Source organism: Osmerus mordax, chromosome 1 (assembly GCF_038355195.1).
Source record: "Osmerus mordax isolate fOsmMor3 chromosome 1, fOsmMor3.pri, whole genome shotgun sequence".
Lineage (NCBI taxonomy): Eukaryota > Metazoa > Chordata > Actinopteri > Osmeriformes > Osmeridae > Osmerus > Osmerus mordax.
The window spans coordinates 20220247-20244758 of record NC_090050.1 but is presented as its reverse complement, the minus strand read 5'-3'; the positions used below and the strand labels follow the sequence as shown (position 1 = coordinate 20244758).

General features: G+C 48.2%; 2 protein-coding genes across 6 annotated transcripts in view; one reads left to right on the top strand and one right to left on the bottom strand.

Moving 5' to 3' along the window:
- Nucleotides 1–24512, bottom strand: part of magi1b (membrane associated guanylate kinase, WW and PDZ domain containing 1b) — a 101079-nt gene that overhangs the window by 34120 nt on the left and 42447 nt on the right. For all 5 annotated transcript variants that reach the window (XR_010876582.1, XM_067234923.1, XM_067234939.1 and 2 more), the window contains exons 3-7: nucleotides 4484–4603; nucleotides 3460–3666; nucleotides 1321–1528; nucleotides 1116–1198; nucleotides 136–171 (exon numbers count right to left, since the gene is read on the bottom strand). Coding sequence is in view for 4 of the 5 variants with exons in the window: in XM_067234923.1 (XP_067091024.1) it covers nucleotides 136–171; nucleotides 1116–1198; nucleotides 1321–1528; nucleotides 3460–3666; nucleotides 4484–4603 (654 nt within the window). In the remaining variant the exon portion in view is untranslated. The remainder of the gene's footprint in view (nucleotides 1–135; nucleotides 172–1115; nucleotides 1199–1320; nucleotides 1529–3459; nucleotides 3667–4483; nucleotides 4604–24512) is intronic.
- On the top strand, nucleotides 20145–23031 carry LOC136948418 (uncharacterized). Its single transcript, XM_067242502.1, has 2 exons — nucleotides 20145–21061; nucleotides 21154–23031. The coding sequence occupies exons 1-2, from the start codon at nucleotides 20321–20323 to the stop codon at nucleotides 22897–22899; spliced, it is 2487 nt and encodes an 828-aa protein (XP_067098603.1). The 5' UTR covers nucleotides 20145–20320; the 3' UTR covers nucleotides 22900–23031.

Below are 24512 nucleotides of genomic sequence, written 5' to 3'. Positions count from 1 at the left end.
CCAAATATCAAGCCAGAGGGATGTGCTCACTATTATGCGTCCACAAGCCACAAGTAGGAAGCCTGCTAGCATGACGGAAGCCGAGGATGGCTGCATGGATGGACAGATCAGTTGAGGAGTAAAAGAGAGGCCTACCTAGCTCATTGTCCAGCTCCTCTGTATGCACCCCTTCTGCTCGCGGTCCGTCAGCAGGGAGGGAGGGAGGGAAACAGACAGGGTTAATATGAAGCCTAAAGAACGTTCTCACAACATCGATGTATAGATAAATATGAACTATGATGTTAACATCCATTGGAAATCAACAATTTTCTTGCTTCGTTTACGGAATAGACTACAGAATGACATCCTTAAGGGCTAACAGATGAAGTTTCTTAAAGAGCCACTTGGTGGCACTGTTCACAGTTTCCTTATACATTTAAGCCCTAAAGAGAAACATTTAAAATACAAATTAATAAGTACTAATGACTACCAAATGAGCTACTCCAACCATCGTGGAAGAGACATAAATTACAGTATTGAATATAGACGGTGGAAGAGACAGGCTTGAAACCAACATGTAATTAATATCACAAAAATGTCATTTAGCAATAAGCAATCTCTTTTGTACACAAGCCCTTAAACATAACTTTATATGTAAAAACGAACAGAACATGATTTGTCTGAGGAGCGTTACACACACACACACGGCATGTGTGTGAGGGCGTGAGCGTGCGTGTCAGGGAAGGGGTGAGGCAGAGAGGAGGCAGATGATCAGTGTTTTGTTGTTGCGTGGGCAGACGCGTGCCCCTCTGTAGGACAAGGGAGCATTATTTATTTATGCTAGATGATGCGAATAATCCAGTCAGCCCCTGTGGCTCTGGGGCGGCTTGCTCAGACGAGCGGCAGCGTGAGCGCACAAGACAAGAGTTATGGCCACGGTCCTCGCACGGTGCTGCCACAGCTCAACACTGCCATCTATGGGCCAGCGGGGGAACTGCAGGCTTGCATTGAGATGACATACTGTATATCAGATGGATACCAGAACATGTTGCTGTTAATAGCTGTACACCTATGTAATTACGGAAAGATGCCGACAGAAAGACACACACACACACACACACACAGTGAGGCCGTACCATCGTCTTCACATTCTTCCAGGGGCTTCTGCGGCTTGTCCAGGCACCGAGGGTCAATCCAGGATGTGGTCTTCGTGTTGTGGCTGGGGAAAACAGTCAACAGGAAGTTTTTTTTTTTTTAAAGACAGCCTATAGAAACACAAACGTCCCTTTGCCACCACCTTTCCAGCCTGTGTGGTGCCTGTGTGTGGCAGGGCGCACGTACTCTATGAAGTAGACCTCTCCGTTCTCGGTGTAGGCCATCTCCCAGTTGTCGGGCAGAGGGCCCAGGGGGTCCTCTGGGGGAGGATGGCTGAGGTGTGTGTGTGTCTGCTGAGTGCTGTCCGTGGTTGACGGTGACGTGTTGTTCACACCGTAGGAAGGGGCGTTCTCGCGCGGGGGGTAGGGGTGCTCGTCAAGTTCACTAGAGTCTCCTGCAAGGTGCCAAGTGAGTGGGGGTCAGCAGAAGTGAACATGTAAGTAAACACACACACACACACACACACTGAAGACGACGGTGGAGTGATGTTTCACACCATTGGGAGTCCCATTTCTGAGGACAGCTTTGGAGTGTGATGGCACGAAGCACTCCACCCAATGCAGGGTTATGTGATGGCACTAAGCACTCCACCCAATGCAGGGTTATGTGATGGCACTAAGCACTCCACCCAATGCAGGGTTATGTGATGGCACTAAGCACTCCACCCAATGCAGGGTTATGTGATGGCACTAAGCACTCCACCCAATGCAGGGTTATGTGATGGCACTAAGCACTCCACCCAATGCAGGGTTATGTGATGGCACTAAGCACTCCACCCAATGCAGGGTTATTTAAAACTAGGCTTCAGTGGTTCACTAAATAGGACTTGGTAAATGATAGGTTTGCTGCAGTCACACTTCAGAAATAGATAGAGGTGTCCCTCCTCAGCAACACACACACACATACACACACAATCCCCCTAGACCCCCTGCTGTTCACCTCATGTCTGCTGAAAGACCATAAGGGCAAGTTTACACTCACACCCTCACTAACAACATGTGGCTGAATCTCACACCCAAAACAAACACACTGAACCACATACACGAAACAAAGAACATTTGGCCTCAGCTGCACCACCAATGCACAGAAAAGCATTTGAAAGACCGCTCGTGGATACAGTTCAGTCAGAAAATCTTAAAATGTCCCATATAAGAATCAGAACAAAACCACAAGATGTCCATAAGCCCTGTGCCTTAAACCCCAACATTCACACATCTTGAGGCTATCAGGGCAGCCTACAGCTGGAAAATATTCTGGCATCTCTCTGTCGGTCTGAGTCTGCTGAGGAAGAGAGAGGAGACGCTGGGAGAGTCTGCCTCCTCCTCTGGCAGCCAGGTGGCACTATGTATTACTCTCAGACAGACTGGTACTATGTATTACTCTCAGACAGACTGGTACTATGTATTACTCTCAGACAGACTGGTACTATGTATTACTCTCAGACAGACTGCTACTATGCATTACTCTCAGACAGACTGGTACTGTGTATTACTCTCAGACAGACTGGTACTATGCATTACTCTCAGACAGACTGGTACTATGCATTACTCTCAGACAGACTGGTACTATGTATTACTCTCAGACAGACTGCTACTATGTATTACTCTCAGACAGACTGGTACTATGCATTACTCTCAGACAGACTGGTACTGTGTATTACTCTCAGACAGACTGGTACTATGCATTACTCTCAGACAGACTGGTACTATGCATTACTCTCAGACAGACTGGTACTATGTATTACTCTCAGACAGACTGGCGGATGTGGATGCAGCAAGCCTCTGACCGGCACACACAAAGGACCACTTGTATCCTTTATCCCCCTTCCTCACAGCCACCATCCCTCTCTTTCTCCCTCTCCTTTTCACTACTCCTTCCTTTATAACCTTTTCCCCTGGCCCCCACTCCCTTCTCTCTCTCTCTCTTGCTATCTCGCTCTTTGAATCCTTCTGCTTTACTCTCTTTGCTTCTTCCTGTGCTACTTCTCTCTTTCACATACCTCAGACTGCCACTCTTCTGACCCTTCACAATCCTCTCTCCCTCCCGTCTTACCCACTCTCCCTCACCCTTCTGGAAGACGCCTCCCTCCCGTCTTACCCACTCTCCCTCACCCTTCTGGAAGACGCCTCCCTCCCGTCTTACCCACTCTCCCTCACCCTTCTGGAAGACGCCTCCCTCCCGTCTTACCCACTCTCCCTCACCCTTCTGGAAGACGCCTCCCTCCCACTCTATCCCCACCTCCCTCCCTCCCTCCCTCCCTCCCTCCCTCCCTCCCTCCCTCCCTCCCTCCCTCCCTCCCTCCCTCCCTCCCTCCCTCCCTCTTACCTGTAAAGCTACTGTTCATCTCAGGGACGTCCTCGTCCTCCTCCAGGTCTGCAGGCACTATTCCAGCATTTTGCATCTCATTGTAGGATACGGTGCGTCGGGGCGTGGAGTGCTGGGAGCTCGGCAGGCTGTCTTGCAGAGCATCACCACTAATCACTGTCCCACTAGGGGGCTGGCTGGGCGGCTTGGGCGTCCCATAATAGTTACCTAGGCAACGGGGGATATTAGCATGTTTGGAAGGGAAAACAGAGCTAAGGGGGCAGGGGGGGGGGTGTAATCTTTTTAGTCTTTGTATGCAGATGAGTTGGTGGGGGAGGGGGCAGGGGGGGAGGGTGAAAAGGCATGACCACACAGTTTCTTGTTAGAGGCTTTTCTGGAACATTGTATTGGTGGAAGTGGGGGAGGCTGGGCCTGCCCCCCTGGGCTGTTTGCTTTCCCTGGGAAGAGGGGGAAAGCTCCTTTGTTTGCAGGCAGTGACCAGGCTAAATGGACGGAACAGCCACTTCATTAAAAGTACATGTGAATGAAGGCATGTTTAAATGGTCCACTTATGCGAGGTATTTTATAAGGAAAATATACACACTGCCAATAGTGGGGAAACAATGACAGGGAAAACAGAAATCCCCCCCCCCCCCCCCCCCCCCATTCAAGCCCCCTTCCTCTCACGGAGGAGACCCCATTCACACAGACCATGATGTCAGCAGAATGCAGCCAGTTTGTTTTTGTTTTTTGTCAATTGGCTCAGTAGCCTCTCAGTTTGCAGTAATGGTCCACAGCATATCTTCACTATTTGCTGCTAACAACACGACTGTTGCTGGTGCCTAGTTAAATCCCTGGGAATAGGACTCGACATCAGGTCTGAGCGGGTCACACTAACGCCTTCTGGAGTGTTCTATTTTTCTAAATAACCCTCTTTTGTCAGTGTTTGAAGCGCATGGGACTAGTCATGGATGCTAGTGGGGGTTGCATGGGGGCGGGGCTACCCATGCTATGAGGACCCCCAGGAGGAAGCATCTGTACCTACCTTCATATGTTCCTATCTCCAGAAGGGTTCCACTCTTCTCCAGGTCCAGGAAGTCCTCCACAGACAGGAAGTTGTAGTCTATTCCAGAGACCTCTCCGTCACGCGGGGGGCGGGTCGTACCTGGAGAAGCCAATCAAAGACAGAGAGAGTTAGCCAAGCACTGGACGGTTGTGCCATGCTTGCTGGGTAATGAGGACAACGTTAACTCAGAACATCACCACAGGGCTGCAGTTGAAACGAGATGCGTGATAAAATGATTCTTCCGATAAACCGACATAGCCCTATAGAACCCACATCGGAGGTGATTACCACAGGCCTGTGACGAGAGGAGAGAAGCGTTACGTGGAACACAAACACCATCTGAGGAGTGAGTCATTCCTGACCACGGAAGTCCACAGCTCCCAACCAGTCCCTCCACTGGAGCACTGCCATCTGAGAAGGGGAGTGGCTCCTGTTCAGAAGGAGGCCCCTCATTCACATTCACTGGTGTGAGGTACCGTAGTAGCACCTAGGTAGGAATCTGGCATGTGTGGAGAACACTGTGCGAAGGTGTGTGTGTGTTGGTTTTCAGTCTAGGTTGTGACGGGATAGCATGTGCCTAGTGTAAATAGCTCCTGACAGTTGGCCAATCAGTGTAAAATGGCTTTACGATCATTGCCTTTTGGACACAGCCAGACATACAGAAAGCTCTCATTTTTATCCTATTTTCCTCACTTATCCTATACCCTGTCTATATTCCACTTTTCTGAACCGTGTTTGCCTTAGTGCCAGACAAAGAACACAGGAGGAAACGGCACATGTCCGGCTTGCTGTCTGCTTCCGAGCAAGACGTGGGTATAAACAAAGATGGCTGCCAGCAAGCCTGAGCACAAGCACAGAAAACCTCTCTCTTTCCCTCTCTTTTCCCTAGTGTCCCTCTTCTTCTCCTCGTGTGACCAACCTCTTCTATCTCCCCAACGCCCTGGCCTGCTGATGAGAAATGGCTGGTAAAAATAGCCTGGTGGGCTGGGCGGAGCTCCGCAGAGGCCCTGTCCAATGACAGAGGTGATAAATCAGAGATGTGAGGAGAACTCAGACACACACTGCAGCCATACTCTCAATCACAGCCCTGTCATATCACCAATCACTTCTTCAATGTAATCTTCCGTGTGCCTGCCTCTGACACGGCTCAAGTTATCTTGAGAAGCTGCTCGTCTTTCAGATGGCGCTACTGTGTGTCTGTGTATTTGTGTGTGTGTGTGTACAACCCCTAGAACCTGTGATTTACTGTCTCCAAATCCTGATAGTTGAAAACGTTGACTATACGCCGCTCATTGTGAAATACCTCATCTTTCTTCGAGTGAGGGAAAATCAATGCAGACACAAACACTCAAACAAACCCCTGAACTCTATCAAACAAACTTGGACAGGTTTTGCCGCTACAGACAGTAAATCTTTATAGTGTTGACCTTGGAAAGTTCTCAGCCAGTCTGAGGCAGACAGCATCATGGTAGTCCTGGTCAGTTCTCCAGCGGAGTAGCCCTCATCTAACCTCAGCAACACTGGCAACCTGAGTCAGCCAATCACCCTCCAAGTCTCAGTCAGCCAATCATCCCCCAAGCCTCCGTCAGCCAATAGGCTTGGCCAGAACAGCCAGTCTCATTGAAAGTCCTGACTAAACACTATCATTCCTATTAGGGTAAATCATTCACTATTCCTTACAAAGGCGCCATTGACAACTGCTGTGGAAAAAGAGAGCCTTTACCGAGAGCAGCTCGAGTATGGCATGAATTAGCCGCACGTTAGCGCAACCCTCTTCTATCTCTGACCTCTCCAGCCGACACAGAGCCCATTGCTGACTGCTCATAATTAACCGTGTAGCCTAACCGTTAACCGACAACACGAATGTTGACCGGTTACTATCGGTTGACAGTTTTTCCACATTTAGCAACGTTTAAAAAAAACTTTTTTTAATGTTACAACAAAAAAGTTTTATCTAACGACTAGAGACAATTAGCGACTTTCTGATACTTTGGCAATCTCAATCTCTGTTCAGCAGCAGCAAAATAACTATTTGTACTTCCATGTTGTTATAGCCGCCAATCATAGGTACAGCCAGCGCTCTCGGATTCAATGTGTTTTCTGATTCAATGTGTTTTCTGATTCTAATTCAATGTGTTTTCTGATTCAATGTGTTTTTGTTTTGTTTATCTGTTTTTATTCTGTTGTTGTTAATGCTGCCATTTAAAAATCAACCCATTAGTGAGTTGATTTTTAAATGGGTCACAGACATTCATCCATTCTAAATTTTTTCTTGTTCCTGGTTAATGGTTGTTAACAAGCGTTGGTTATCGGTCAACATTCCCCCCCCCCCAAATGTGCATCCCTATCCACTAACTCATAAAAAGGCCTTTGATGTACGGTTGGACAACATGCGCACACACACACATCGCCCGCACGCACAAACGCCATTGGCTGAAAATGGAGGAAGCGTGTGCATTGTTGAGGGTCGGGATGGTGAGAGGGCTAGCTCGTGTTGCAGAGCCCGTACCGTGTATCTCTACATGAAAACAACCGAGTGTTGCGTTGCCGTGAGACATTCTGTTCTGTTGCTAAGGACAACCCAGGGAGAGGAGATCCAGTGGAGCCCAGCCTCTCCTCTGACAATGGAGGCCCTTCCCTTTTCCCTCACTTTGGAGCGCTCTCACCCAGGCACAGAGGCAGAACGCCAGGGAGGACACACACAGGGCAGGGAGGACACACACAGGGCAGGGAGGACACACAGGGCAGGGAGGACACACACAGGGCAGGGAGGACACACAGGGCAGGGAGGACACACAGGGCAGGGAGGACACACACAGGGCAGGGAGGACACACACAGGGCAGGGAGGACACACACAGGGCAGGGAGGACACACACAGGGCAGGGAGGACACAGACAGGGCAGGGAGGACACAGACAGGGCAGGGAGGACACACACAGGGCAGGGAGGACACACACAGGGCAGGGAGGACACAGACAGGGCAGGGAGGACACAGACAGGGCAGGGAGGACACACACAGGGCAGGGAGGACACACACAGGGCAGGGAGGACACACAGGGCAGGGAGGACACACACAGGGCAGGGAGGACACACAGGGCAGGGAGGACACACACAGGGCAGGGAGGACACACACAGGGCAGGGAGGACACACACAGGGCAGGGAGGACACACAGGGCAGGGAGGACACACACAGGGCAGGGAGGACACACACAGGGCAGGGAGGACACACACAGGGCAGGGAGGACACACAGGGCAGGGAGGACACGAGTCCACATGATTCCAGAACACAGGAGGGGACACAATCTAAACATTGCAGGTCCACAGGTGATTGAGCGCAAGCATGGAGATGTTCTCCATATGAAGAGTGACCTGGTGAATAAACTTTTGTGTGTGTGTGTGTGTGTGGGTGTACATGCTTGCAGGCCCCTAAGCATGTCACTAACAGTGGTGAAGTTGGCAGGAACAGACCTGAGGTATGTCTGTGACCCAGACAGAGAGGGACCACCAGACTACAGGTCTGCTTCACTGGCCTTCAGCAGCGCAGGCAGTCTGGTGATGCCTCTGCTCTGACACTGGTGATCCAACCACCTGATCACGTCCCAAACACGCCTTTAAGATGTCAGAGAATCACTGTCGTCTGCTTTGAAATGCTGTGGTTGATAGATGAGATGACAGATGATGGATGCTTCACAGGAACATTATTTCCCGTAAACCAGATGTGACTAAGGCTGAACTGGTTTGAACTCGAGTTCCATGTGAAAGACCATGGACTGTCCATGATAAGCCCATGTGGAACATGTCATTACTCTCTCTCGTACCCTCTGTTCATACAAGTATAGAGCACCACACACGCATACACACGCGTGCACAAGCATCACAACAGTGAGCGTGTGACTGGGGCACAGGACATCACATGGTCAAAGGCCAAACAGGAAAACTAATCATCTAATGGGGCTTTACACAGTAAACACACCTCTTCCGCAGAGCCATCACAACACACTGTATGCACAATATACAGAAACACACAAGAAACACACAAGCACAAAACACACACACTGACCCACTCTGCCCCGACCGGGTCCTACCATACCTACAGACTGGCTGTGAACGCTGGTCACGTGACCTATAACAGAAGCGTCTGGTACATGGGTAAACATACGCTACGAAGCTGGCGTTCAGCAAGCCAGAATGGCCCAGAAGAGCAGCTTAGCAGCTCTGTGACAAGGTGATGGGGCCAGCCTGGCGTCCCCCTGACCCGCCGCTCTGGTCCCCTCCAGCGCCCTCTGTGGAGGTGTCACATCATCACCCTGAGGCTGTCACCACCACCTAGGGCTGGGTATCGTTTGGGTTTTTACTATACGGGTGCCAAATCGATACTAATAAAACGGTGCCTGAATAGATATTAAAAAATGAATAAAAAATAGCCACAAAACGATGACGTTAAAAACGAGCAAATATTTCAACCGACAGCTCAGGCGTTTTAAGTGGCACCGAAATGAGGCACCGAAATCTGCGTTCTGATTCGGTCCCAATCCTACCCCCCAGCCTCCACTTACATCGCACTGTCATCTGAACCATGATCAATAGCAACCACAGCCAATCCCAACCACCCTCATTGGGACCTTCAGCTTCACGACTTGGCCACAATGCCAGGCATCAATACCCGACATCTTATTTCCGTCTCAACTGACGTGAGCTAGCTCTGCCGGGACGACCCCGACGGCTACAGACTCAGAGGTCACGCTAAGGCTCACAGACACACACACACTCGTTAGAATACTGCGATCTCTGTGTGTCTCAACCAACCTGGAGACAATACCACTTAACCACCCCAATACAACATACTTAGCATAGCAACCGTTTCCCTGGATATATATGTATGTGTGTGTGTGTGCGTGTGTATTCTGTTTGTCACCGACTGCAGTGGGGAAACAGCAGTGTGAGCCTATGTACACAGTACAAACAGCAGCGTCCTGTAAACACCATTCTTCCACCGGCTCATGCTAAACAATAGACTGCATCTCCCTGTACATCCAGGGAAGAAATTAAAGCTAGGAGTCTTGATACATCCAGTACGGAACAAACTGTTCATGCACAACCAAGATATTTACAGTTTATATTGTGACCCTGTCAAACAAAATGGATCTTTTTATGAGTTTACATCCTGACCGCATGCCAACACCGAGGTACACCAGCAGAGAAAGACTGGGTCATCATGCAAGTGCATCAAGGATTGCATTCTATTCTATAGACCTTTTTTGTGCCCTTCCAGTGGCACAATTGATTTAGACTTTGACTTAAACTGCTAACACTAGACTGTGAGATTTGATTTGTGGGCATGATTACACGATAAGAGGACAAGAGACAAAATGAATTTATGACTCAATTATCATTGACAATTCTTTAGAAGAAGTGAAGACCGGAGTGGTGAGTGATTATCAGATCAGCCCCAGTGTGTTCACAGCAGGACGGGACACAAGTACAAGGAGGGGAGAAAATAACCCAGCTCTGCACGACCAAGAGCCGGAGCCACTTGGCAATCAAATCAGACATAGTTTGAACACTGTGGTTCCAAAATACATCAAAACAAGGCAACAGGAAGCTTAGCACACACCCAGTTTACAACCCAGGCTCTAAAAATACCAGTGTGTGGATTATTATTTTATTTTTTTCCTGCATTCTCCCCAGAGCTATGAAGTACCTAGGGCCTTCTTCATCCCCAGAGCTATGAAGTACCTAGGGCCTTCTTCATCCCCAGAGCTATGAAGTACCTAGGGCCTTCTTCATCCCCAGAGCTATGAAGTACCTAGGGCCTTCTTCATCCCCAGAGCTATGAAGTACCTAGGGCCTTCTTCATCCCCAGAGCTATGAAGTACCTAGGGCCTTCTTCATCCCCAGAGCTATGAAGTACCTAGGGCCTTCTTCATCCCCAGAGCTATGAAGTACCTAGGGCCTTCTTCATCCCCAGGGCCTGGGCTTGGATTTGAGTTGTGACCTACATTCAGCACCCAGCTCAAGGCCACAGCCATCTTGGTCGAGCTGGGCATCTTGGATGAATAAAGTATCTTGGTTGGGAAAGGTACTTTGGTTGAGAAAGCTAGTTGGTAAGGTAAGTAAGGTAGTTGGGCACATTGATTCTTTTTGTCGTCTTGATCAAGTTCTGCATCTTGATCGAGGTAAGCATATTGAACTATTTAGACATCTTGGTCGAGTTATTGGTCGCATGTTTGACATCTCAATTTTTTTCTTGGTTAATTTTGTCTGCTTGGTAAACTTGGACATATTCTCTGCTCACCAGGTCAGGTGCATTCATGTGGCTTATTTCTCTCCCTTTCAAAACAACCCACATAGAAAACATTTAGTCATTTAGCAGACGCTCTTGTCCAGAGCGACAAAACAGTGAACATGGCTCTTGTTGGGGTTGATCTCCAACAAGACTGTGTTCAGAGCAGGGGTGCGTTTCCCGAATGTGTCGTAAGCCTAAATTGATCGTAAAATCCATCGTACGACGAATCTTAGTTTTACGGGCCGTTCCCAAAGACATCGTAGCTAAAGTGTCTCTCGAAAATTCGAAGCTCTTGAAAGCGCATGGATTAGCCTACTCCTTACGAGCATGTTTGGGAAACGCACGTAAGAAATATTGATGGTTTCATTTTTTGCTCGATCGTTGCTACGATCCATCGTTATCGGGAAACGCAGACCAAGTCAGTAGATCTGTAGCTGCTGTAAAACCCCAACCATGTTCAAACTCCAAACTCTGTACACTCCTCCCCCCCCACCCTGTCCACTCCTCCCCCCCCACCCTGTCCACTCCCCCCCCCCCACCCTGTCCACTCCTCCCTCCCCCCCGCCCTGTCCACTCCTCCCCCCCCACCCTGTACACTCCTCCCTCCCTCCCCGCCCTGTCCACTCCTCCCTCCCCCCGCCCTGTCCACTCCTCCCTCCCCCCCGCCCTGTCCACTCCTCCCTCCCCTCCCGCCCTGTCCACTCCTCCCTCCCCCCCCCGCCCTGTCCACTCCTCCCTCCCCCCCTGCCCTGTCCACTCCTCCCTTCCTCCCCCCTCTACCCTTTCCCCTGTCCACTCCTCCCCCCCCCTACCCTGTCCACCGCCCCGCCGTGTCCACTCCTCCCCCCCTCCCCCTCCGTAAAGGAGAGGAGCAGACATGCTGATGTGCCCATCAGACTGTTTAGGCTGAGAGGAGCCCAGAGGGAGGGAGATCCACACTCTAAAATAAGACTGGTAGGTGGAGTTCATCCGTATGGTCACTAGGCTAGATGTAATCACTACATGAGTGATGATAGGGAATGGACCATTTATATTATTACGAGGACTGCATGTCTCATCAGCAAACACATTATGGACACGTGGTCACACACACACACACACACACACAGATGCACAAGTGTCTTTGCAAAGCAGTAAAGCTTGTGGAGTATCATCTGTCTGTTCCATGTCCTGCTTGGCAGACCCTCTCACCTGTCATCCACCTAGACATTCTAATTAATATTAGAAAACCCCCTCCCCTCCACACAAACACACACACACACACACACACACACACACACAACAGGGCATTTGGGAGTACACTGCAGCTGCTGTATGGTGGGTCACCCAGTTGAAGGCCCACACATTACAGTACAAGTACAGCTAGACTGAAAATGTACTTTTGTAGTTTGGCCCTTTGGATTAGAGGTTGTTTATGTCTTGTTCAGTTTAGAACAGCCATAACAATGTCTATCTACAGACAGCTAAGGAGATGACTTAGTTCCAGGTGACTGACTGAAGACTTATCTCTCAGGCTGCAGTGTAAATGTAAACGCACTGTAACAGCCGTGTACAAAGCTGTGGTTTAGACAACGTGCACAGCACAGTTTAAAGCAACTAGATGTGTGCAATTAACTCAAACCTGGTCTAGGTGTGGTCAATAGTTTCTACTTTCTACATTTGGCATTTTTTAACAGCCAGGGTACCTGTATACCTCCCTGTTGTTCAGGCACAGTATGATGTTTTCAGACTGTTGGCGCCTATCATCTTCACCCATGAAACAGCGAACTGATACCTTCAGTCTCCAAACCACGGCAGACATGACCTAGATGTGGTGTAAATCTGTCTAAAGTAAGTGAAAGATCTGAAAAATGGCGGTCAGCACAACATTGATTGTAGTGTTGACTTAGTGTTAATCATTTGCAACACATATATATAGATAAAACAACAAAACAGACCAGATCCAGTTGAAATGGATGACTTGCTTGAGCAAATCTTCACGATAGTGATCCGAGTGGTGCCATGGGTGAAAAGTAGGCCATCGTAAATGTGTTTGGCAACGATTCATTATCATAATTGTTCTATTAATAGGTACATCTATTCTTATTCGGCTGTGTGCTGGCATCCGGGTATTTCAGGACAAGTTATTTGAAAGCCCATATTGAACTAGTTCTCTGTTAAAAAGGAAACCATGAAAGCCTTCACAAATCTTGCTACTTGTCTCAAATTCAATACACTTGTCATCACATTTGGAAAAATATAAATAGTTTGGTTGTCACAATGTACGGGCCACATATAGAGCGGAGCATTTGTGAAAACCGGTGCGTGCAGATATAGATGTGTTTGTGCTAAGTTGGAGAGGAAGCTGTTATCTGCAAAGCTTGATTAAATTTTTCATGAGCATGACCCAGTGGATAACACTAGAGGCTTGTGCTGCTCAGTCTGCCTCCTTCTGCAGCTCTCTTCACCCACTAACATTTCTCTCTCCTCTCATCTCTCCATTCCTTCTTCAAATCTTTTCTCGTCTTCGCTTTTCCTTACATCTCTCCATCAGTTTACCCTATCCATCGACATATCAAAAAATAGGTTCTTTTTCCAACTTCTCTACCTTGCCTCTAGAGTAAATGTGTGAGGAGGATACTGCCTCACCCTGGACTGACCCCTTTCTAGTGCTAAGATGTGGGAGACGGCCATGTAACTTCCCAAACAGAATAACAGTTTTCTGTTTTAGTATGTGTTTAACAGATAACTGTGGCTTTCCCCATGGAACCAACCGCTGTCTGCCAAACCCCAAACAGTCTGTGTCTCAACGGCAATTTTGAACTAAACCAAAAACCAAACCAATAATACTTTAGGGTTCATTCTGAAGCAGTGTCTCACAACACTGATTGCATGAGCCAATTAAAAAACGACTCAGATTTGCCGTTTTCTATTTTTCCCTACTTTCAGTATGTGGCTTCTGTCCTGCCAGAGACGCGAGGCAGGAAGGTTATTTAGAATGCAAATCACAGCCCTCGAAGGACTTCTTAAACAGCCGAGTACCAGCACACTACATGCTTGCCTTCACAGTTCCAGTGTCTACATGAAGCATACAGTCTAACATGGCTGCACAGCCCTAGCATGGCTGTCTGCAGCAGGGGGGGGTTGTCAGCATATCCAGTCATAAGGTATTGATGCTGGCCGGGTTACTCTGGCTTAGACAGCAGGGGGGGGGGAGTGAATGTGCTTCTCTGTTCTCCCCTGGTCCATAGTCTGCTCACGTCTCACGTGAGGGGAGAGAGGGGTGAGAGACTGTGTCTATGTGCCGTGCACACTAACAGCTCGCCAACAGGGACGACTGGTCCAAATGTGAGAGCAGTCTATCGGTCTGCCCACCCATGTCTGTCTGGCTGGGCCACAAGTCTCGAGGATTTGATCAACCGACTGGCTCGGCCAAACATAGGCTTCCCTCCCCACACACACGTAACATTATGTAACTGACAACATCTAGGCCTCATTGTACACCCACATTGATCTATACACAGCATGGCTCTCTGTTCCAACACAGCAGCATCACACTTGTCAGGGGGCTTATGTATACAAGCAAACACAAAGACCAGACTAGAAGAATGTATACTGCTGTAAATAAATGTCAAAAGATTTGGCATCTATCTAAACTAGCTGGTGTGCGTGTGGTGGGGAACAGGGGAGGGCGAGTGGTCAGAGCTTGGGTTCCTCATCTCCATGGGGGAGAGAGCCATCTGTCCTAGTAAAGGGTTAATCCACAACCCGGGCTGTGGACTCCACCATTTTACCCCTCCACGTACAACCCCCTCATCACAGGGAGGGGGTGCATTCTGTTGCCCCCACCCCCTTCCACCACCCCACCCCCTTCCACCACCCCACCCCCCTGAAGCCCTGGCACCTTAAAGCCCTCTAACCCCATTTTCGATTGGGAGGGGTCTTTGTTTTGGCCATTCACTCATTGACAGATTGATCAGTGATGTTTAACGGAGAGGATGGAGGGGGGGGGGGATTTGTTCAGAACACTGGCTGTAAGAGGCTTTCGGCAAGAAGATGACACACACACGGACCAAAATGAGATCAAAACAGGCCTCTCTCTCAACCTGTGACGAGACCATTTTTATCAGCCTAGCCACCGTTTACAGTATTCCGGTGGAGAAAGGGGGGGAACTAGGGGAGGGGGAGTTTAAAACACAAAAAACCCTGAAGGCCACTCAAGCTAAATTACCGAGAAACCTGCATAGAATGATCCAACACACTGGCCTTTGTCTTCTATCTCCTAGAAAGGCTTCAACACCGAGGGCTAGCGAGACAGTGTTGGCTTTAAGACACAATCCATTGACTTAGAGAAAAGGAGCGAGTGGGGGAAGAGAGTACCATGGGGAGGGGAACAGACCAGCGGACAGACAGAGGGATACAGAGAGGGAGAGAGGGGGGATGGAGGAGATGGGGGGGCAGCTGTCCTAGCATCCTGAAAACCCCTGCTCATGAACGCCCGCTGCTAGCCACTTCTGGTGAGGATAATGGCCTCCAAGGCAAGCAGGCATGTCAACAGATCTCAGCTTAATACAGCTATCACAGTGCAATACCGTGTACACCAGACGGACAAAAACAACACACACAGAGGCTACACACACACACACACACACACGGCAGACACACACAGAGCGCTTCCATTTAACCAAAACACATCAGCTGCCATTTCTGCCACAGAACTGCCTCCATCTCTTATTCTGATGTGTTCCGCTGGATGCACAGCAACCCTAGCCCCCTCCTCTCTCTCTCTCTTTCTCTCGATCCATTCCTCCCCCACCCCTCGCCATTAAATCCCGGAAGCTGCAAAATAGCAGTAAAATACCTCAGATCGCTCCTCTGTTAGTCCACAGCGAGCAAGAGAAAATCCAGTCAGGTGAGGACGAGGAAGAGAAAAGAAGAGAGGAAAAAAAAAGTGCTCTTTCCCTGCTTCCTCCTGGGCAGCACATCCGACACCGTCTTCCCAGCTCTTCCTCCCCTGCACGTCTGCCCTCTGTCTAGGCAAGCCCGCTGCTGATGCTGCTGCTGTCTCTGCCTGCGCTCCACTGTCCACGGCTGCTCCACTGGGCTCAGCAGGAACGTGCATTCAGCCGCTCACTCTGCCAGGCTTCTGTCTGACTGAGCCGACCGACTCCTGTCTCACAGTCACCCACATGCACCCGCCCACCTCCTCTCAGTCTCTCTCTCTCTCGTTTGCGCGTCCTCTCTCTCCCTTTCGCACTGCCCCCCCTCTTCTCATCGCCCCCTCCCCTCTATAGTCAATATATTTCTTTTTTCACACATGCAAGTGCACACGCCCCCTCTGTCCCACAGAGCCCATCCCCATCGTTCACCTAACTGTGGCAATCACTACCTCAGGGGGCTTCAAAATAGGGGCTTGAGACTAGGAACAGGGCTGGGGGTAAGGAACAGGGCTGGGGGCTAGGGTAATAGGGGGAGGGGGCTGTTGAGAGGGGCTTAGGAGCAGAGATGTTGCTCTATTAACCCCACAAGGTTAGTCTTAAGCTGCCTTTCCACTGCAAGAACTTTCTCGCACCGTGAGCAGAGTATCAGGGTCTGGATTGAGTTCTGGTGGCCAAAGAAATGAAGGAACCTGCTCCAGGGATAGTATATTCCAAAATACATGGAGTCAGTTGGCTGAGCGGTGAGGGAGTCGGGCTAGTAATCCGAAGGTTGCCAGTTCGATTCCCGGTCATGCCAACTGACGTTGTGTCCTTGGGCAAGGCACTTCACCCTACTTGCCTCGGGGGAATGTCCCTGTACTTACTGTAAGTCGCTCTGGATAAGAGCGTCTGCTAAATGACTAAATGTAAAATACCAAAACTTTGTGGGCGGGGCCTGCAATATGGGCGGGGCTTGCAATGCTGAACCTTTCTGTATTCAGTATTTGAACCGATTTTTCAACCTTCATTTTTTTTATCCTGCAGCCTCACATCAACATGGAGAACAGAAGCCATTTGTAAGCATATGGCAGAATCTGGAGCTGAAAATGTCTCACACTGTGAAACAGTGCCGGTAGAAGCTTAAGCATTTTTAGCAAGATTACAGGAAAATCAAGAACTACAATAATAGAAGGCGGTGGCAGGTGGACCAGCAGGTGTTTTTGCTGCCTGGATGTGGTGTGGTGCATAATTTGTCTAATCTTCTGGAGAAAGTTCCTGCGGTGGAAACAATGGGATGAAGGAACCTTCTCTTCAAAAGTAGTTATGAGGTGGACAAGTTCCAGGTACTTGCGATGGAAACACGGCTTTCATAGCACGCAGAGAGCCTGGAAACATCACAACTACATAATCTTTCATTCAATGAAGATAAAACACATTATGCATTCTCAAAACATCCGTCTTAAACTCTTGTCTGTAAAACTTTACTGTGTGCCTTCAGCCTGACCAGATTAGCGTTCCACGGACGTTTACAGTCCAAACAAACCCACCATCTCACAAAGCAAAGTCTGGAAAAATGAGGGCAGAAGCATCTCCAGGACTGCTCTACCTCCCACAGCTGGAACAGCTGTGGGAGGTAGAGCTTATTGCACTTATAGCTGTTCATGTTGTTTGGTTGTGACTTGTTTAACTACATGCTCTTATGGTTCTTCCCTTTGGCACTTACTTTGGTTGTTCACAATGTGTGCTTCATGTTTTGGCTACTCGCGATGTTTTTTTGGCTATCTTGTTGTTATGATCAGTGACCTATGCACTTTGTAAAGCTCTCTCTTGGAAGTCGCTTTGGATAAAAGCGTCTGCTAAATGAATAAATGTAAATGTAAATGTAAACAGCGAGAACAGGGAAGCTACTATTTCTGGGGACCAGAATGGACACACACACTGACCACACACACAGTGCCTCCACCCACACCCCCTTTATCCCACTCCCATAAGCTATGTGTAGCCCTGGGGATCAGGTAGAGGGATGCCCAGGGAAACATATAGGCCCTGGGCATCACTCACTTGCAGTCGAATATTAACGACTTGCAACATCTTATAACAAAGAATATATTTTAGAGTGTGATAGACTGTCACCACAATGTCAGCTTAAGGTACTGTCACCAATATATTATCCGTTATAACTGATGATAGTGTATCCATGTTGTGACAGAATTTTCAGTATTGGCTTGTTGTATCTACCTACACACTAAAAGGATAGGAACTGATATGCACACACACAGTTATCCAAAACAACGTAATTGAACGTGCTCTAGTCCAAGTATATCCTATGTCACATAGTGACATGGCACAAAATACCTTTGTGCTTTATTTCATCAGTGGATACACAGTCATGATGGTGCACATTTGAGTGTGTGGCCATTCTAGATCAAATACAGGCCTATCAGGTTATTTAATTAATAAAATTAAGGGCCCGAATGACCACACTCAAGTAAAATAACAGAGCCGGGCTGACTGGCGACTAGATGAAATGGTGCAGAGCTGCTGTGAAAAACCCTATGCAATTCACAGTGACACGGTCATGAATAAACTCAATGGAAACTGAACTTAGTTTAGATGAGTGGAACAGCACAGTCTAAAGAAGAAAATTGTAGATGGGGCTCCATTTCAAATCAAAGAGAAAAAGCAATTAGCAGTGAATTACCTGGTCAAGGTAGCTGTGGTTTGAATGTGTGCGCTGGGTGACAGCAGGGGCAGTCTGTGGTGCCCTCGTGCTTTCACTGTCTTTATTAAAGTCGGTTAACTCAAAGCTACCATGGGAAACCAAACAATGAGTGTGAATGAATAAAGGTTCAACAACTTCTACTAAGTTGAGCCCTACTAAACAGAGTTCTGTGGTAGAAAGAGAGGCTGAGGCAAGGATGGACTTGTTGTTCTAATCAAGATGTAGTGTGGTGAATGGGTTGATGACTGGGCCTATTGATCCTCGGGGGGGGGGGGGGGGGGGGGGGGTTGCATTCAAACACAGACTGACAGACTGTACATGGAAGCTAGCGACCTTCCATCTAAATGGATAGCAAGATGAGGTGACACATTGGAAACAGTTACCTTTCTGTCTACAGAAACATCTTCACTGCTATTTAGCAGCTTCCACATGTGAGACTGGCACATTCAGGTGGCTTGTTAAACCACCAATTTGCCTGCATCACATCACTAGCAAACTCTACACTAATATGGTTATGGGTAAGAAACATGTCACAACAATGTGTCCCTGTAGCTGTGTGCTAGGCTAGTAAAGATGTAGCAGTGTGCTAGGCTAGTAAAGCTGTAGCTGTGTGCTAGGCTAGTAAAGATGTAGCAGTGTGCTAGGCTAGTAAAGCTGTAGCTGTGTGCTAGGCTAGTAGAGCTTGCGCTGATGGGAGAGTGTGTTCATACCTCCTCCTTCCTTTCTCCCATCCCCCCCCCCCCCCCTCTCCAACCCCTCCCCCAGCCCTACTGTAACCCCCACCCCCACAAATCTAGCCACTCCTCTAGCCTATCTATCAGCTAGCCACCATGCTGGATCACCAGTGTAAAGAAAAAAATATAATAAATGAAAACAGAGCGGGGAAGCAACTGTGAAAGCTGAGCTGTGCGGACAAAGCCCACGTGCTTTTCTACAGCGGAGATTCTGCCGCTTCCGAGACTACAGCGGAGATTCTGAGGCTTCGAAACGAAACAAGGGACAAAAACACAGGAGTTTTCCTGCAGCATTCTTCTTCCGGTACGATCTCTGCGAAACAACGGAGGGGGACAGGGAGCAGAGGCTGCAGTGACAGAGACAGTAGCAGCCGCTGTACAGCAGCAGCGGGAGTGAGGGACGCTGGAAAGAGGGCAGGAAAAGGGGATTGTGAATGCTAAGCGACGACCACAGAGAAACTGAAAGGCGCCAGGAAGATTGGAGGAGAAAAATAGCCAGATTGAAAGTACTGCGAATCTTTTCCCCACAAGAATCTGATGTTTCCCAATAGGAATCAGGGTATGATAGAAAACACGGTCGTGGATCTCTCTTATAAACGCTGTTTTACGAGGGACTTTTAAAGTTTCAACAGTAATTCAAAACAAAAACACTATTAAAAGAGCAGCTCCAGGAGAGGTGGAGAAAGAGATGGGGGGGGGGGGGGGGGAGTAGAAGCCAAATGTAGTAGTATTACATTTAGGAAAATATAAGTAGTTAATCAGTGACCTATACAAAATAATGATGTGCCACTGTCCAGATGCTTAAACTCATGCCTCAACTCTTTGATAATGTTTAATTCAAATGTATCTGTATAAATACTGCAGACTGAACCTAGCAGTCACATTGTCTTCACATTCCCTCGTGTTATAAGTAAAGTTTAAATATAAAAAATGCCTCACGATGACTCTGTAGCTGCGCCATCATCTTCTAGAAGGTCTTATACAAATTCCATGAAGCTGGAGGTAATTGAACTTGCGAAACAGAAAGGAAACCGTGCCGCAGCAAGAGAACATGGAGTAGATGAAAGCCTGGTTCGTCGGTGGAGACTCCGCGAAGATGTCCTGAAAAAGCAGAAAACCACTGCCAGAGCTGCTGGTCGAGGCCAACGCTGCCGCTGGCCAAATTTAGAGAAGAATATGGCGTCCTGGATCACTGCCCAGCGAGATGCCGGGAGAGCCGTGAGTACTGTAGCCATTCGACTAAAAGCCAGTGTAATGGCAAAGGAAATGGGACATGAGGATTTTATGTCTAGCCCATCTTGGTGCTTCCGCTTTATGAAGAGGAACAATTTATTTATCAGAGCCCGAACAACTGTTGGACAGAAATTACCTGATGGCTGGGAGGAAAAAGTACAGGATTTTAAATCATTTGTCCATGGGATTATAAAAGAACACAATTTCCCACCAAGTAAAGTTGGGAACATGGATGAAGTACCCATGTTTTTTGATGCTCCCCAAACAGTTGCCAGTGTTGGTGAAAAGTCTGTGAAAGTCACAACAACTGCAGGACCCGAGAGGACCCATTTTACGGCCGTACTAAGTTGCATGGCAGACGGCACTAAACTTCCTCCGTGTATAATCTTTAAACGGGTCACCATGCCCAGAGAAAAGTTTCCTCCTGGTTGCGTTGTCATGTGTAACAAGGAAGGCAGGGTCAACAAAGAAGTGATGAGCGAATGGCTTAAGGTTTGCTGGAGAAAACGCCCAGGGTCTTTCTTAAATCCGGAAGGTCTCCTCATTATGGACTCTATGGCAGCACACAAGGCTGAGAAGATCAAAAAGCAAATAAAAGAACAGCGTTCACAGCTAGCCATAATTCCTGGAGGCCTGACACGTAAACTTCAGCCATTAGATGTCAGAGTAAACCACGCATTTAAGGTAAGATAATATATTTTACAGTGTTGACATTATGATATTCAATTTGTCGAGCTCTTTTATAAGTCTGAGAAACCACTTTTGCTTTATTTCAGGTGTACGTTAGAGAGGAGTGGGAAAAATGGATGAGTGAAGGCCAGCACAAATTCACTCGAGCAGGAAAACTTACAAAGGCAAAGATTTCAGATGCCTGTTTGTGGGTGGTGACCGCATGGAATAGAGTAAAGCAAAGTACCATCGTCAACAGTTTTAGAAAGGTGGGAGTCATGCCAGGTGACGGTGAAGCTACTGCAGAAAACTCAGACAGTGAAAACGAGGACGATGCAGAGGCAACTAGGCCACGATTATCAGAGGAGTTACTAGCTCTTTTCCATTCAGACTCAGAAGACAGTAAGTTTGACAGCTTTACTGCAAGCGGTGTAGAATCAGAATCAGGTACTTTCCCTGAAAAGAAGTTGTCTTCACTTGCCATGGGGAAAACCAAAAGAAAACACAACATCCAATTCAAGCTTCAGGTCATCAACTACGCCGAACAACATTCAGGAGAGGCAACTGCCAGACATTTTAATATTGATTCAAAACGAGTGAGAGATTGGAAAAGTCAAAAAGATGACCTTGTAAGCATGTCACAGTTGGACCAGAAGAGAGCCAGGCTAGGGGGTGGGGGGAGGAAGAAGAAAAGCGATGCGCTGGAGGTGAAGATGTGTGAATGGATCCAGGGCCTCCGGGCCAAACAAATGATGGTGTCTCAAAGGATGATCAGGAGCAAAGCAAAGGAGCTCTACACCACCCTGAATGACGGTGGATCTCCTGAATTTACTGCCAGCGCGGGCTGGTTGGAAAAATTCCTTTTGCGCAATGGGTTTGCGGCCCGGCGCAGCACTGCAGCTGCCCAAGAAGATGCCGGGGAAGTCATGAACAAGCTGGTGTCTTATTTAATGGTCACAACACAGACGATTGCTCAGAAAGAAATAAAGGACAACAACATAATAGCCATGGCTGAGACTGAAGTGTGGTTTGACACGGCCAGATCAACTGAAGACCAGCGCAGTGGTCCACTGAGAGCCACAGACCAAGACAAAAGCCACGTAACTGTGGTGTTGGCCGCTAAAGCGGACGGTACAAAGCTGAAGCCCTACATCATCTTCAAACGGGTCCGAGACGCGAAGGCCCTGCAAGGCATCAACGGCGTTGTCGTGGCCTCCAACCACCAGGGGAAGATGAATGACAGACTGGCCGCAGACTGGCTCCAGAGAATCCTGGGGAAGATCAGCCTGGCTCCTCGTCTCCTGGTCTGGGACTCGTGCTGCTGTCACACCAGCACTGCCACCACAGAGGAGCTCCAGGAGGGCTACCACCTGACAACAGCCGTCATCCCAGACGGCTGCACCAAATGGATCCACGCCCCCGACATAATGTGGAACCAGCCCTTCATAGCCGGTCTTCAGGACTGCTACGACGGCTGGATGACAGGAGATTTGGACCAAGAATACACATCTGAGGGACGCTTGAAAGGTCCAACTCCCCGCCTGCTTGTGGACTGGGTCCTCAAGGTGTGGAGCGAGATGGACCCTGGACTCTTGAAGAAGTCCTTTAAGGCATGCGGCCTGACAGTGGCCCCTGATGGCAGTGAGGACCACCTGATCAACTGCTTCAAAGACGGAGAACCGTGGGCATCAGGTAGAGGGCTTCTGGCTCGGGTAAGACTGCAGGGCCGTAGGAACAGCAGTGTCAAAGAGGAAGACATGGAGCTGGTGATCATTAAGGAGGAGGAGCTTGTTGAGTACATCAAGGAGGAGGAGGAAGAGAAGTTTGTGTCTGTCAAGGTTGAGAGCTTCTGAGCAGCAAACTATTTGTTTTGGACAATAAGAAGAAAGTAGATTTTTTTTTTACTGTTTATCCTTTTCATTACCAGTTTGCATGTGCCTTACCAAATTGCCGGTTTAAGTTATCTGAATAATGTGCATGTTCGTTTTATGCGATTTATTAATAAATCAGTTCTATTAAATGCATGGTCTCTTTGTCTTCCTTTCAAGTTTTTATTTCTCCAAATCTATTAATCACAGTTAATGACCAAGATTAAAGCTTACTAACACATTCAGTTCTAATACAGTATAGAGATGAAAGTATGGTCTTATTATATTACCACACCTCTTATAGGGCAGAATCAAGATCATCTAAATATCTTCTGAATTCTCGAGGTTGCATAACTATCATTTTCACCTGAACTCAATCAATCAGTAACCCTATTGTTAAGGTGTATATTCTTGTATCTGTGCAGCAGGGGAGGAATGACAAACATCACAGAAGAATTTCCCCTCGTCAAACTCCTGTACTGGCAGAGACAGGACAGTTGTGGGTCATAACAGGCAACTGCTCCTGAGCATGTGACTTCACGAGCCACTGGAGACATAGCAAGGTGGCTGAGAAACATGGGGACTTATTTGATTATAACCATGTGGGTCCCCTCCAAATCCCATCAGCTTAATCAATGTTGCTCACACACAGTGTAAGCCAATAGTTTTTTGTCTTGTAAGCCGAATTCTACATTCCTGTCAGAAGTCAGACTGTTTCCCATCCTATACTGGGGAGAAGGGGGGGGGCGGTTATTGGCAGGTGACACTGGAAGTAACAAGCAGAGATGGAGAGAGTCATTCTTGATCAGGGTCACATGTCCCCATCATCACTCTTCCAATGTCATTTAAACCCCCTGGGGGGGGGGGGGGTCAAGCGGTTCAAGGGTTCAGCTTGTTAAACAAAAAGGAGTGCACAACTTCGGATGGTGGAATTCAGGGGAAGTCTGAGGACAATCTCCCCAGTCGGGGGTGAGTCTGAACTGGGCAGTGTCCTCAATGCTCATCCCACCTCCAGGCCCCAGCCCTCCATCTGTCCCCTCCAGATGCTTTTGTACATTAATCAAAATCCTACTCATGGCTCACACATGCCCCATGTGACCCCAGCCAAGATCTAGACCATCACACACCAGGAATGAGCGGAACAGTGCTAAAACATAAACATAAATAAATTCAATTGTTATCTTCATACACACAATTTAATTATTCAATCAGTTTAAGATTCGACCACAAATTTGATAAAACAATGCATGGGGATGATCAGACTCCCACAAACTCAATGCCCTTCTGGCTGACATATGGCGACCAGGGTAAATGTTGTAGAGCCCATGTGACTAAGCCACTGACACACACACACACACACACACAGAGCAATTAGCTTAAGAGGGTCATGAAACAAAGCAATGGAAAGCCACTGTGATGAAAATAATGAGAGTGGGATTGGTGTTACTGTTGGGAGAAGGAACCAGCAGACATCTTTCATAATGTGAGAAATACACCAATGAAAGCAATTAGCGGCAAATAACCTGGCCATGTTTAAATCATGTACAGTAGATGTGTTGTGAACGTGTAGGCTGGGTGAGAGAAGTGACATGTGGTAC

Bases quoted from the DNA above. Each gene is read 5' to 3' on its own strand.
- LOC136948418 (XM_067242502.1), top strand. From the start codon at position 20,321: ATGGCGTCCTGGATCACTGCCCAGCGAGATGCCGGGAGAGCCGTGAGT. The intron at 21,062-21,153 runs GTAAGATAATAT...GCTTTATTTCAG, and splicing joins GAGTAAACCACGCATTTAAG to GTGTACGTTAGAGAGGAGTG.